Here is a 12,115-nt window from a genome sequence, read left to right on the forward strand (position 1 = left end):
TCTGAACATATAGAAAGTGATGTCATTGCTTATTATATGGATGCAATGAACTAGACACCAATTTCACCAAAATGGGACAATGTGATGAGAAACTGTTAAAAAATACATAGTTTAAATGTTTAGTAATTGCAATGAATGTTAAATTGATGAATACTGTATCCTTTGAAGACCTGATCTAATGTCACAAATAATGTGACTTGTGGAGGTTAGGCCTAATTTCAATAACTGCAGAAGGTTACGTCGCTAGGGATACTCCCCCTTAATTGGTAAGCTTAACAACTGCAAGTTTGGGTTTTGGTTGAACACATTTTTTTTGCAGGGATAACAGTGTCATCATCATTGAAAGATACAGTAGTTACGTCTTATGTATTACAATTATATTTACAAATATGATTTCTGTAAGTACTAGATTCTCAGAGATCCTTCTTGATGACCCATTTTGTATGCAGAGGCACGATAACACTGAAGAAACAACTCAGTCATAATTACGTGAACATGTCTTATGACTCTTAGTCTTAAGGGGATGTATTATGCAAACTTCCATGCCTATATTTATATTCTGGGGCTATACTGGAATATCTTTGCATGATCTCCAGTTAAAAACTGCTTGTTTATCTTATACTGGCTCTTTATGCAGCCCCTCAGTTCAGCCTCTGTCTGAAACAGGCTGTTTTTTGCTCCTGTCTCTTTAAGGCCCCTCCTCCTCGTCCTGATGAGTTCACTCTGCTCTGATTGGCCAGCTTTCTGCGACTCCAGAGGCTACGTAAACAAATAGTTCTTGTAGGATTTAACTTTTTTTTTCTTACGGTTTACTCAAAATGTCAGTTTCTCAAATACATCAGCACATGTTCGAGTAGAATTTAGGCAGTGTGTAGACATGCACGAACAATTTGACATCATCACAAGGAGGAAGTAAGTAGCTAACTTTACAAACGAAGCGTCCAGAGGTGGTTACCCTGAGTTTTGACTTGAAGGCAGCATTTTTACATACGTTCACCTGAAGTTTTGGAACTCAAACCATGTTACCATACCATTATAAAAATGACAAAAAGCATGTTATATCTCCTTTAACAAGCCTATATTTCACACTCTGAGAAGGAAACAAGGTTCAGATTTATTATTATTATTCAACATTTAAATGCAAATAATTGTAACTTTAAAAGCAGTATTTGGTGGATAAAACTTACAATGTTAACAGTAGTCTGTATTGATGTAATGAACATCTTCATGCCAGCAGCAATTGTGTCAGTTTTCTCAAACGGCGGCAATCATCAGCATCATTCAGTCCCAAACAGCGACAGTGACTCGAGGTTTCTTTTTATGTCATTGTTAAACCAATGCACCAGGGTTTTTTTGGTTTTTTTTGTCAATGGAGTGACCTAATTCTGTGAGCATTGTTGCATGTTTGTGTGTTTTTGAATGAGCGTGCTGTAATTTGTTGTCACGTAAGAAGAAGAAGAAAAAAAAAAGTTGTTGTAATCCATTCCTTGATTTGAAGAGAGAAAACTGTTTTGTATGTATCTTCTATGACAGATTATTCTGATAAAAGAAAAAGAAAATCCACTGAAATCTACTGGTGTGAAGCAAAGCAGATGGGACACTTTATTTTTGTATTTTTCCCCCCTGAGGGCAACATGCAGTATATTCATCACAGAAATAAACCGTACAATTTCTGGAAGTCTGTTTATTATTATTTCTCTTTTTACATGTACACATTAAGTTAGTCTCATAAAATAAAAAAAAACAAAGTCTTGAAGAGAATTGTTGTAATCCAGACTGTTGTGTGGTGGTTTGTTCATCCTAAAAAATTCACCTGCTGCTTTAACATTGTGAACAGCCAACAGCGTTTTCCAAAAAGAACAAAAAGCCTCCAGTGGGAGCCTGGTTTACTGCCAAAGTCGACTAACTAACCAACCAGCCACTGCCAAATTTCTAAACAGCATTTGGCCCCATGACTGCTGTTAATGTCCAACAGTGGTTTGAAGAAAAGGAGCAGTGCCCCCCGGTGGTCTATTTATGCCACTGTACCGCCTCTGGTTTGGGAACTTCATATTTGAGGGCCTCGAACTCTTCTCCTGGTTTCAGAGCTGGACCAGCAATCATAATAGTCTGAAAGAGAAAGAAGTCAAACTTTAGGAAGATAAATTAATATATATCTCAAATTGTCTCATGGTTTACTGATAAATAATGTAACAGTATATTATGTTACCAGTGGACTTTGACTGTCAGGAGCTCAAATAGTGAAGCAGGTTTTTCTTTCTGTAATCATTCCTTCTGTTCATACTGACCATTAGAAAACCCCTTTACAGTCCTCACTTTGATCGAAAATGCCTTGTAAAGTAGATGATCAGCTTCTATTGAGCTTCATCAGTGTGAGTTAGTCATATCAAGTGATATCTGACACATTTACAGTCTTTTTAGCATCAAATTCCCTCTTAGTGTTTCCCTGTTGAGCTGTGGTGGAAGTATAGTAACACAAAGACTTTGCTACTAAAAACACTGTAACGTTGAAACACAGAAGATGAAGATTTGACTCATTTGGACGACTGAAGCTTCATATTAGCTTTAGATTAAAACTTTTAAACTCCATCACTTACATTTTAAACATTATGAAGGGATCTTCTAATGGTCAGTATGAACAGGAGGAATCATTACAGCAAGAAAAAACTGGTTTCAATGTTCATTTGAGCTCCTGACTGTTGATTTAAGATACTTGAGAGATTGTGAACCTGCCCTTTAGCTGCTGAAGAAAAACCTCCTTTATTCCCTTTCTGTTTTATAATCCCTGCAGATGGTTTTAGAATAAGGAAGTATTTGCCATTTACTTTGGTTGCTTTCAATTTTTATAAACAAAGTTGAAAAACCCTGTATACACACACGAGCAGATGAGTTATGATCATGTAAAATCTGGTTTTATTTTGTGTCACAGCTGGCGAAACTGCTCTGCCCTCATTTTTCCGTTGGCTTGACTGATTTCGATTGACAGGCGGCGGAGACAAAAATAAATAACCACAGAAATAGTCAAAGAAGAGGTTTGGTGAAGCTAATTTAGGATATCTGCAGCACATGCATGTACAAACTGCCATTGTTGATTTAAAAAAAGGTACAAATAAACATCCATGTTTTTCACAGCTGGAGACAAACACCATCTAAGGTTTGTCTTGAGACTTAAAGCATTATGGTATCATTAATTAAATAATCCAATTAACTTGGTTCTCTTGTTATGAATAAAAGATGGTGAGAAACTTTCTTCTGTCTTGTTTAAAAGTATCATAAACAAACTATGAGACTGAAGATGTTTCCTTTAGAGCTGCATCTAACTTACTTATTTTCATTATTGATAAATCTGCTTATCTTATATATAAAATATCAGAAAACAGTGAAAATGTCAGTTATAATGTCTTCAAATGTCTAAAATCCAAAGATATTTAGTTTATTGTCTTTCTATGTATGACACAGAAAAGCTTAAACTCCCCACGTTACAAACTGATTTTAAAATGATCACAATAGTTCGCAATGATTTAACCGATTAAGCTTCAACAATTAGCCCTTACAGCTCTGGTCTCCAGCACAGACCTCGTCCCCACTTTTTATATTCATCTAACAGACACTTTTGCAGAAACTCTGCTGGCGTCTGTCAGGCTGCATCTGTCAGGAACATCTGAGACAGCGTGGAGGCTGAGTCACAGATTTAAGGTGATTATGTTCCACGTTTTGCACCGATGTGTGTAATGCAAGTCATCTTCTATTCTGGTCTTGCCAACAGAATGTCATTACAGTGCAAAGACTGGCACGGACGCTTAACACAACCTCTCAGGAATTCACCCCCGTGGTCTGTGTTTATCCACCGATACGAGTGTCAGATGCTGCTTGTATCACAATAAACTTCAGGAAACAGATTTACAGATGATCCAAAGATCTGAGATACAACACTAGTAACCAGCCCATCACCTGAGTGTTATTTAACCCTCCTGTCGTCCTCCCGGGTCAAATTGACCCCGTCTGTTTTTGACTGTTCCTTCTTTCCTTCCTTCTGTCTGTCCGTCCTTCCTTCCTTCCTTCTTCCTTCCTTCCTTCCTCCCTCCTTTCCTTCCTCCTTTCCTTCCTCCTTCCTTTCCTTCCTCCCTCCCTCCTTTCCTTCCTTCTTCCTCCCTTCCTTCCTTCCTCCCTCCTTCTTCCTTACTTCCTCCCTCCCTCCCTCCTTCCTTCCTCATTTCCTTCCTTCTTCCTCTCTTCCTTCCTTCCTCCCTCCTTTCCTTCCTCCTTTCCTTCCTCCCTCCTTTCCTTCCTCCCTCCCTCCTTTCCTTCCTTCTTCCTCCCTTCCTTCCTTCCTTCCTTCCTCCCTCCTTCCCTTCCTTCTTCCTTACTTCCTCCCTCCCTCCCTTCCTTCTTCCTCCCTTCCTTCCTTCCTCCCTCCCCCCCTCCTTCCTTCCTCATTTCCTTCCTTCTTCCTTCCTCCCTCCCTCCTTTCCTTCCTTCCTTCCCTTCCTTCTTCCTCTCCTTCCTTCCTTCCTTGACTCGAGGACAACAGGAGGGTTAATATGGACATAATCAACATTTTTCATAGTGTGTAACGTGCTTGTGGCTCATAGTAACAAATCTACAGAGAATTATCAGTGACTCTGCAGCTCCTCTCAGCTTTACAGAGCGTTATAGTTGAGTTTCAGCTCATTGTTTAACTGTCTGGCTGAAAGTTTACTGTCTTGATTCACTCTCAGCGCTCTCATAGCGTCATTTTCTGAGACAAAGCTGTTAAAAAAAAGCCCCTGTACACTACCTGCTCAGCACCAAACAGCAATCAGACACAGTTATCTGTAGACTAGCTGCTGAGCATAGTGGAGCATTTAGCAGCTAAAGAGCTCCAGATATTTCCCAAGCAACTGTATTTTATAGAGGTGTGGATTAAACTTTATGGTCATTTTAGGAAGCTGTAGTTTGTGGCTCTGTTATACTCCGAGGTGATTCTACTACCTTCATTGATACAAAAAGGTCTGGACAAAATATCAGAAACAGTTTCAATAAAAATGTAACATTATGACCTTCATGAAGGTGGGATTTATTGCACGGCTGTTGTATAAAACCGAGCGAACGTCCTGCTGTCACATTGTGGAGGTTAAACAGTAACACGACGAGGAGCTCAACGACGGGAGGATTATTTGGGAGATATTTATAAGACTGCTTTATGAGAAGAAGTAAAAGCCGTATAGAAAAAGAACATATAAAAGCATATTGAACAGCAAAGCATATAAAAAATAATTTATGGAAAAAATAATAAAACGATATTGAAAAGCTTGAAACGCTAAACGTATTTCAGCGACCCCGTTCCCGTGGTTGTTAAAGTGAAGTATGAACCGTCCGCTTAATAAAGGTTTTTTAATTTCCCTCTGACAGATAGAGTGTCTTGAACCTCTGCCTTTTTTCTTACTAAAAGGATAAATGTTGTCAGTCGGAGCGGAGCGGAGGGTCACCTTAATAATCGGGTCCTTGGCTGGAGCCCAGGATGGCACTATTTTCCCGTGTAACCTCCAGCGGCCGTACGGGTTGGTGAGGTGTCGCTCTATGACCACATACTCCAACACGTCCTTCGGCTGCTCCTCGCTGCCCAGCATCAGCCTGCCGAAGCGGTCGTAGATTGCCAGAGTCTGCAGGGTGAGAAGACATAAAAAAAAAAGGTTAAGTGATGCATCCAAATCCTAAATCTAGCCTTGGATTCTAATCTCAAGCCAAGGGAAGAGTTGCCCATAGGGCTGGACGATATGGACAAAATCAAATATCACCATATTTTAGACCAAATACCTCGATATCGATATTGCAACAATATTGTAGAGATGACTGTCGATGCTTTCACAAAAAATGTACCCAATGAAACAATGAAAAGTGGGTAAAAGGTATATAATAGAACAGCTAGAACAGTCTGGTAAGTTCAGAAAATTATATTACGATATCCAAAATCTAAGACGATATCTAGTCTCATATCACGATATCGATATAATTTCAATATATTGCCCAGCACTTTTTTTTATAGTGCAGATAAAGAAAGTCTTGACTGGGCCACTTTTTGTATTAGTCTAATGTCCCAATTAATCAGTCCTTATCCAAGTAGGTTAACCTTCGTGTCGTCCTCCCGGGTCAAATTTACCCCGTCAGTTTTGACTGATCCTTCTTTCCTCCCTTCCTTCCTTCCGTCTGTCCTTCCTCTTTCCTACCCTTCTTTCTTTCCTTCCTCCATCCCCCTTTCTTCCTTCCTTCTGTCCTTCCTCTTTCCTACCTTCTTTCTTTCCTTCCTCCATCCCCCTTTCTTCCTTCCTTCTGTCCTTCCTGCCTCCCTCCCTCTTTCCTTCCTCCCTTCTTTCTTTCCTCAGTCCTTCTTCCCTTTTCTCCCTCCCTCCTTCCTTCCTTCGTTCTTTCGTTCTTTCCTCCGTCTTTCCTTCCTTCCTAACTCCCTCCTTTCCTTCCTTCCTTACTCCCTCCTTTCCTTCCTTCCTTCCTCCCTCCTTTCCCTCCTTCCTTCCTCCCTTCTTCCTCCATTCCTTCCTTGACTCAAAGCCAACAGGAGGGTTAAGGGCATTACTCAGTGTGTTATCCCCCTTGGTGCGGTTTGTATGGGCAGATGTGAAAGACCAAAACAACCAGACCAAAACCTTATTGAGGAGGTGGTCTCAGTCTGGTTAGAAACAAACTCAGATACGATCCGACCCAACTGCAGGAAACATGGCGCATTTCGGGCTAAACCAGCTTACGTAGCTTGCTGTGCTGTGCATTATGTTGCCTATTCACCGACTGAAAACGTTGACTAAAGGCTGCACATCTTCGCATAACGTGAAACAACACATTGTTTGAGTGACATTGCCTTGAAGTAGGACTGTCACGATAACTACTATTAATAGACGATATATTGTCTCAGAAATAATCGCGATAAACGATATTATTGTCATTTGAAGATCATTTTATACCACTGATATAAAGATAATATAATAGCATAATATGGGATGGGAGAGTGAGCTCTGACTGCCATTATGTTTGGGGACACTACTCACTTAGCCAATGTAACATGAATAGCCTCTTAGCTGCTAATGTGAAGTGTGGCAATACTGAGGTCAAAGGTCAACTTCCACGTATCATACGATAAGTCCATATATAGACATGATGATGTCATTATCTGCCAACTTGACCAGGACTCCCTGACAGAAGAGTAGTTGTATCTTAATAGGACCTTTCTGGTTAAATAAAGGATCAATAAAAAATTAAACATCATCATAAAGAGCAGAAGTTCAATATTTAAGCACTGTTATTTTATAAAGCTGTTACTATTTCACCTGAAAAACTGTATTAATTATATCAAGTTCTTGTATTTAGAGGTTTTGTTTTTGGTGCTTATTAAACACAGAAGAATAGAAACTAACAGCGAGTGTTTGTTAATCCAGCACTTGTACTTTCTGGCTAATTGGACGTGATTTTAAGTGTGCTAAAGCTCAAAACTGGACTTTAGTCTGAGCAGCACATTATTAAGAACTACTGGAAACACACAAAGAAAATATTAACACTCAATTAAAGAAAAAAATCTATGTAAACAAAATAATCCTGCTGCTGTCGATGGTTTCAGTCCATTAACACTTGAGTCGTACCTGTTTGGAGTGCATGCGGACCGTCACCTGGCCGTACAGGTTGCCCTTGGAGATCATGTCGGGGCAGCGTGCTTGGACCACCTTGGGCGCCTCCAGAGACTCCACGAACCTCCAGCGGATCGACTTGTAGCGGTTTCCTCTCGTCATCTCCTAAACAAACGAAGAGAGACAGAGAGACAACAAGTAAATTAGGGAGAGTGATTAACCCTCCTGTTGTCCTCGAGTCAAGGAAGGAAGAGAGAAAGAAGGAAGGAAAGGAGGGAAGGGAGGAAGGAAGGAAAGGAGGGAGGAAGGAAGGAGGGTAGGAAGGAAGGGAGGAAAGGAAAGACGGAAGGACGGAGGAAAGAAGGAAGGAAGGAAAGTAGGAGGGAGGGAGGAAAGAATGAAGGAGGGAGGGAGGGAGAAAGGAAAAGAGGAAGGGAGGACAGAGGAAAGAAGGAAGGGAGGAAGGTAGGGGGGAAGAAAGAAAGAGAGAAGGAGGGAGGGAGGAAAGAAGGTAGGAAGGAAGGACAGACGGAAGGAAGGAAAGAGAGGAAAGAAAGAAAGAGAAGGAGGGAGGGAGGAAGGACAGACGGAAGGAAGGAAGGGAGGAAAGAAGGAACAGTCAAAACAGACGGGGTCAATATGAACTTACAGGATAACACCTCTCTGTCACCAAGGAGTGAAGTTTCTCCTTGTTGAACCTGAAAAAACAAACAGTGGATTAATGTTTAAACACTATTTAAGCTAAACTTCCTGTTTTTCTTTTTGCTGCGGTCCTAACTGAATGTGACGCAAGACAACGGATGCCCTGTTTATATTAACCTCCTGTCACTTGCGTTGGAAGCGTCATGTTGCTGTCAGCTATATTGTCATTTCTATTACAGAAAAAAATCTAAATATCACAAAATTAAATGTGTGTTTTCTGTTATTTGCTTTCTTTATTTCAGTATATATACTGACTGATGTGCTTCTTCAAGAGGTTTTCTACTTCACAGCAGAGTCTCTATCTGTCACTTCTATTAGAAATGTCTCACTGAGATAAACAGAGAGTGAGAGCGGCTCTCAGCTGGCTGAGTGTAGTGTGAGACTCTTGGTTTTCTTACTGTGTCAGAGCATGGTGAGCCTCGATGAAGAGCTCTTGAGCTCTCTCTGCAAACTCCTTCGTTACGAACTCAGAGTCGTGTTCTTTGATCTTACGAATCCTGCAAAGACAACAACAAAAAAAATTCAGCTTTTTACACATTTGAGGTGAAACAGCTGATATATATTTTTTCCCCTCCGCACCACACGAATCAACTCTTTCTACAGAATTCAAATGTTTGATAAGAAGAAAAACAGGAACAATGAAAGGATGGAGGAAAAACAATCTTACGCTAGCTGTGAGGTGGCACTTTGTTTAATCTGTTCAGTCCGTTGTTTCAGACCCTCTTTAGACAGAGTGGAGAGACGAGCGTCGCCCTCTGGAGGGATGTAGGCGTCGAAGATTCCCGCTGGTGAAGACAGAAGACAGGACTGATCAATAAATGTATACTTACGGAGAGGAATTAGTCTCAATAATGGTGATAAATGCATCACATGAGCTAAAAATATGCTCTGCTGACTGGGAAGCAGTCTAAACTTCCTGTTAGCCCTTTGCTAACTTAACAGACTTAATGGATCAAATTCTGATTGGTCGTTTTAAAGCTGCAACAGTAGCACAGAGTAGACTTCAGCGGAGCCTCTGACAATAATGCTCGTCAACAGTGTTTTTGTAATTACTCTCGCTGCCACAAGGTGGAGACAAAAGTCCTGCACTCCAGCTTTAGAAGAGCAGTAGTTTCCTGATATAACCATAGACTGTATATAAGAAATGGACGTAACATCCGTGACGTCACCCATTGGTTTGTGGACTGCTGCTCGGAGGCCAATAGTATCGGATCTGAGCAGCGCCATCTTGAAATTTTCAGGTGCATGCTGGGAAAAATTAAAACACGGATTCTACTTATATGGGCATCAGGAGGAGCATGAGGCGCCCTCCTGAACCTGTGAACCAATCAACCTGTCAATCACGACGTAGCCACGCCCTAATGCATACCCTGCTTTATCGTCAAATATAAAATCAGGGAGGCCAAAATGTCCCAAATGAACATCATACTGCATTGAAGAAGGCTTTAAACTAGCGATTGAGACCATAAACACATTTTGAAAACGTTTACTGAGGTTAGAAATCAAGTGAGAAGTTGGTGAATTCTCCATTGACTTGTATAGAGACGGAAGTCCTTTTGACACCAAAACGGTCGCCCCCTGGTGGCCTTTTGATAGAATGCAGTTTTAAGTTACTTCCGCGTTGGCATCATTTCAGAGGACCAGAACTCCCCGCCTGGTTATAACACAACAACTAAATGATCTTTATTACCAGTGCAGGAGATGTTGATGGGCCTCTCGATATACTGCTGTCTGAAAGCGATGCCTGCCGTCTTGGCCTTGGCCTCCAAGTTGTCCGTCCTATTGTCCTTCAACCCCACTGATGGAGGGATGAAGTATCGCTTCTTAGTCCGGACCGGCATGAAAAGTGGGACTGGATGTCGCAAATCCACCGACGTCTCCGCATTCTGAGAAGAGGAGCACAAAAAATAAACGTTTTACCATCATAATATATATATATATATAATCTGCAATCTACAACCTCACCAGTAGATGTCACTAAAACCTACACACTGCACCTTTAATATATACAACCTTTAGGTCAAAGACTTTCTTCAGGTATCATGAACTGGAGGAACGATTGCAGCAAAGGAAAATGTCTTTCAGTGTTCATCTGGACACCTGACTCAGAGTTTAGTGTCTCCTGATTTTGACTTCGTATTCAATTCAACTTATTGTGAGTTTTTTTCTAGGGCTGGGCGAAGTTGACAAAATCAAGCATCACAACATTTTTAACCAAATACCTCGATATCCATATTACAACGATAATGTAAAGGTGAATCTTGAAGCTTTCACCAAATATTTACACTATGAAATGTCTGATAAATAATCATCAGTAATGTGGATATAACGACAAAGTGGGTAAAAGGTGAATAACAGAACAACTAGAACAGTCTGGTTAGTTCAGAAAATGACACTTTACTGTAATGCAGCATTTAAAACCAGGAAAAGAAACACTGATGACATATTGCGATATCTAGTCTCATATCACGATATCGATATAATATCAATATAATGCTCATTGTGACGCTAATTACTCCAAACATTTAATCCTGGTATGTATTTGCTTTGTGTTCTCCTGACAGTCATTTAACCCTTTCATACTGTTCAGGGTCAGATTTGACCTATTTTGGACCGTCCCTCGTTACAGTGCATGACATAAACCTGCAACGTCCCTGGTTCAAGTCTGGCAAAGGACCTTTGTTGCATGTTATAACCCCTTTTTTCTCTCTATCTCTCTTCCCTTGTTTCCTGTCGGCTTCTCTGCCACCAAATGTTCAATAAAGGCAATTTAATAGCTGCAAAAACACTTTACCCACATTTCTTTTAGCCAGACTTTCCCACAGTGCACAAAAATGGGAAAAAATGCATCTCTTTTTAAATGTTTGTGCAGCTGATACATATTTATATATATGTAAATGTACAAATTTGACCTAAATGGCATTCAAACATGTTGATATATTCAATACATTCTATTAAATGTTCTCCTAGACCATAAAATAGTGATTGTGAATGTCTTTTAGTCTCTCCATAAGATTAATTAAAGATTTATTAATGACTGATGGGAGAGTTTATGAATGTGAATTAGTGTAGAGACTAATTATGAGTCAGAATATGAACAGTATGTAAGAGTTAAAGGATAGTTTCTCTCTTCAGGTATTTGAAGGACAGTCTCTCTGCTGCTAACAGAAGCTAACAGTGATTCTGGCTCCAGACTCTTTGCATCTTTCATTACGTGCAAAACAAACGAGCTGCTTCTTCTGCACGTTACACGTTTCATCCATTAAAGTGTCATTAAATGTCTCAGTACCTTCAAACTGCTGCCTGCGGCTCGGTGAAGGGCCACCAGTGTCTTCCTCATGTGCATCGCCATCTTGCAGCTTCCCTCTTCCTCTGCTTGGTGTTTATTAGAGGAAACCAGCTTTAAAGGAGCACACCGCCTCCTGCTGTATGGGAGGGTGTAGAGTAACTGCATGAACTGAATACTGACTAATCCATATGACATTTAATATAAATAGATATATGAATTATTGCATAAATAAATGCACCTTATTTCCTAATTCTAACAGTTTTATATTTATATAACCAGGGTGAGTTATGATCTGATCTTTGCACTTTCAGTCAGAAAGAGAGAGAGAGAGAGAGATATTGCACTGTTCACTACATGGACTAACACACAGCAGCCCACTACTATCATGTAGATTACTGCAACAATTAATTACAAAACTGAAATATGAAGTCAGAGAGAGAGAGAGAGAGAGAGAGAGAGAGAGAGAGAGAGAGAGAGAGAGAGAGAGAGAGAGAGAGAGAGAGAGAGAGAGGGA

At 40.3% G+C, this 12,115-nt stretch overlaps 1 protein-coding gene across 1 annotated transcript; it reads right to left on the reverse strand.

Annotated features, from left to right (window-relative positions):
• Positions 1-1,666: 1,666 nt before the first annotated feature.
• mrpl45 (mitochondrial ribosomal protein L45) lies at positions 1,667-11,670 on the reverse strand. The gene is made up of 8 exons (XM_062437860.1): positions 11,602-11,670; positions 10,003-10,198; positions 8,980-9,097; positions 8,711-8,809; positions 8,260-8,308; positions 7,626-7,775; positions 5,469-5,642; positions 1,667-2,109 (listed from the first exon to the last, which is right to left on the reverse strand). The coding sequence occupies exons 1-8, from the start codon at positions 11,662-11,664 to the stop codon at positions 2,011-2,013; spliced, it is 948 nt and encodes a 315-aa protein (XP_062293844.1). The 5' UTR covers positions 11,665-11,670; the 3' UTR covers positions 1,667-2,010.
• Positions 11,671-12,115: the final 445 nt, after the last annotated feature.

This window comes from Scomber scombrus, chromosome 2, assembly GCF_963691925.1.
Source record: "Scomber scombrus chromosome 2, fScoSco1.1, whole genome shotgun sequence".
Taxonomy (NCBI): domain Eukaryota; kingdom Metazoa; phylum Chordata; class Actinopteri; order Scombriformes; family Scombridae; genus Scomber; species Scomber scombrus.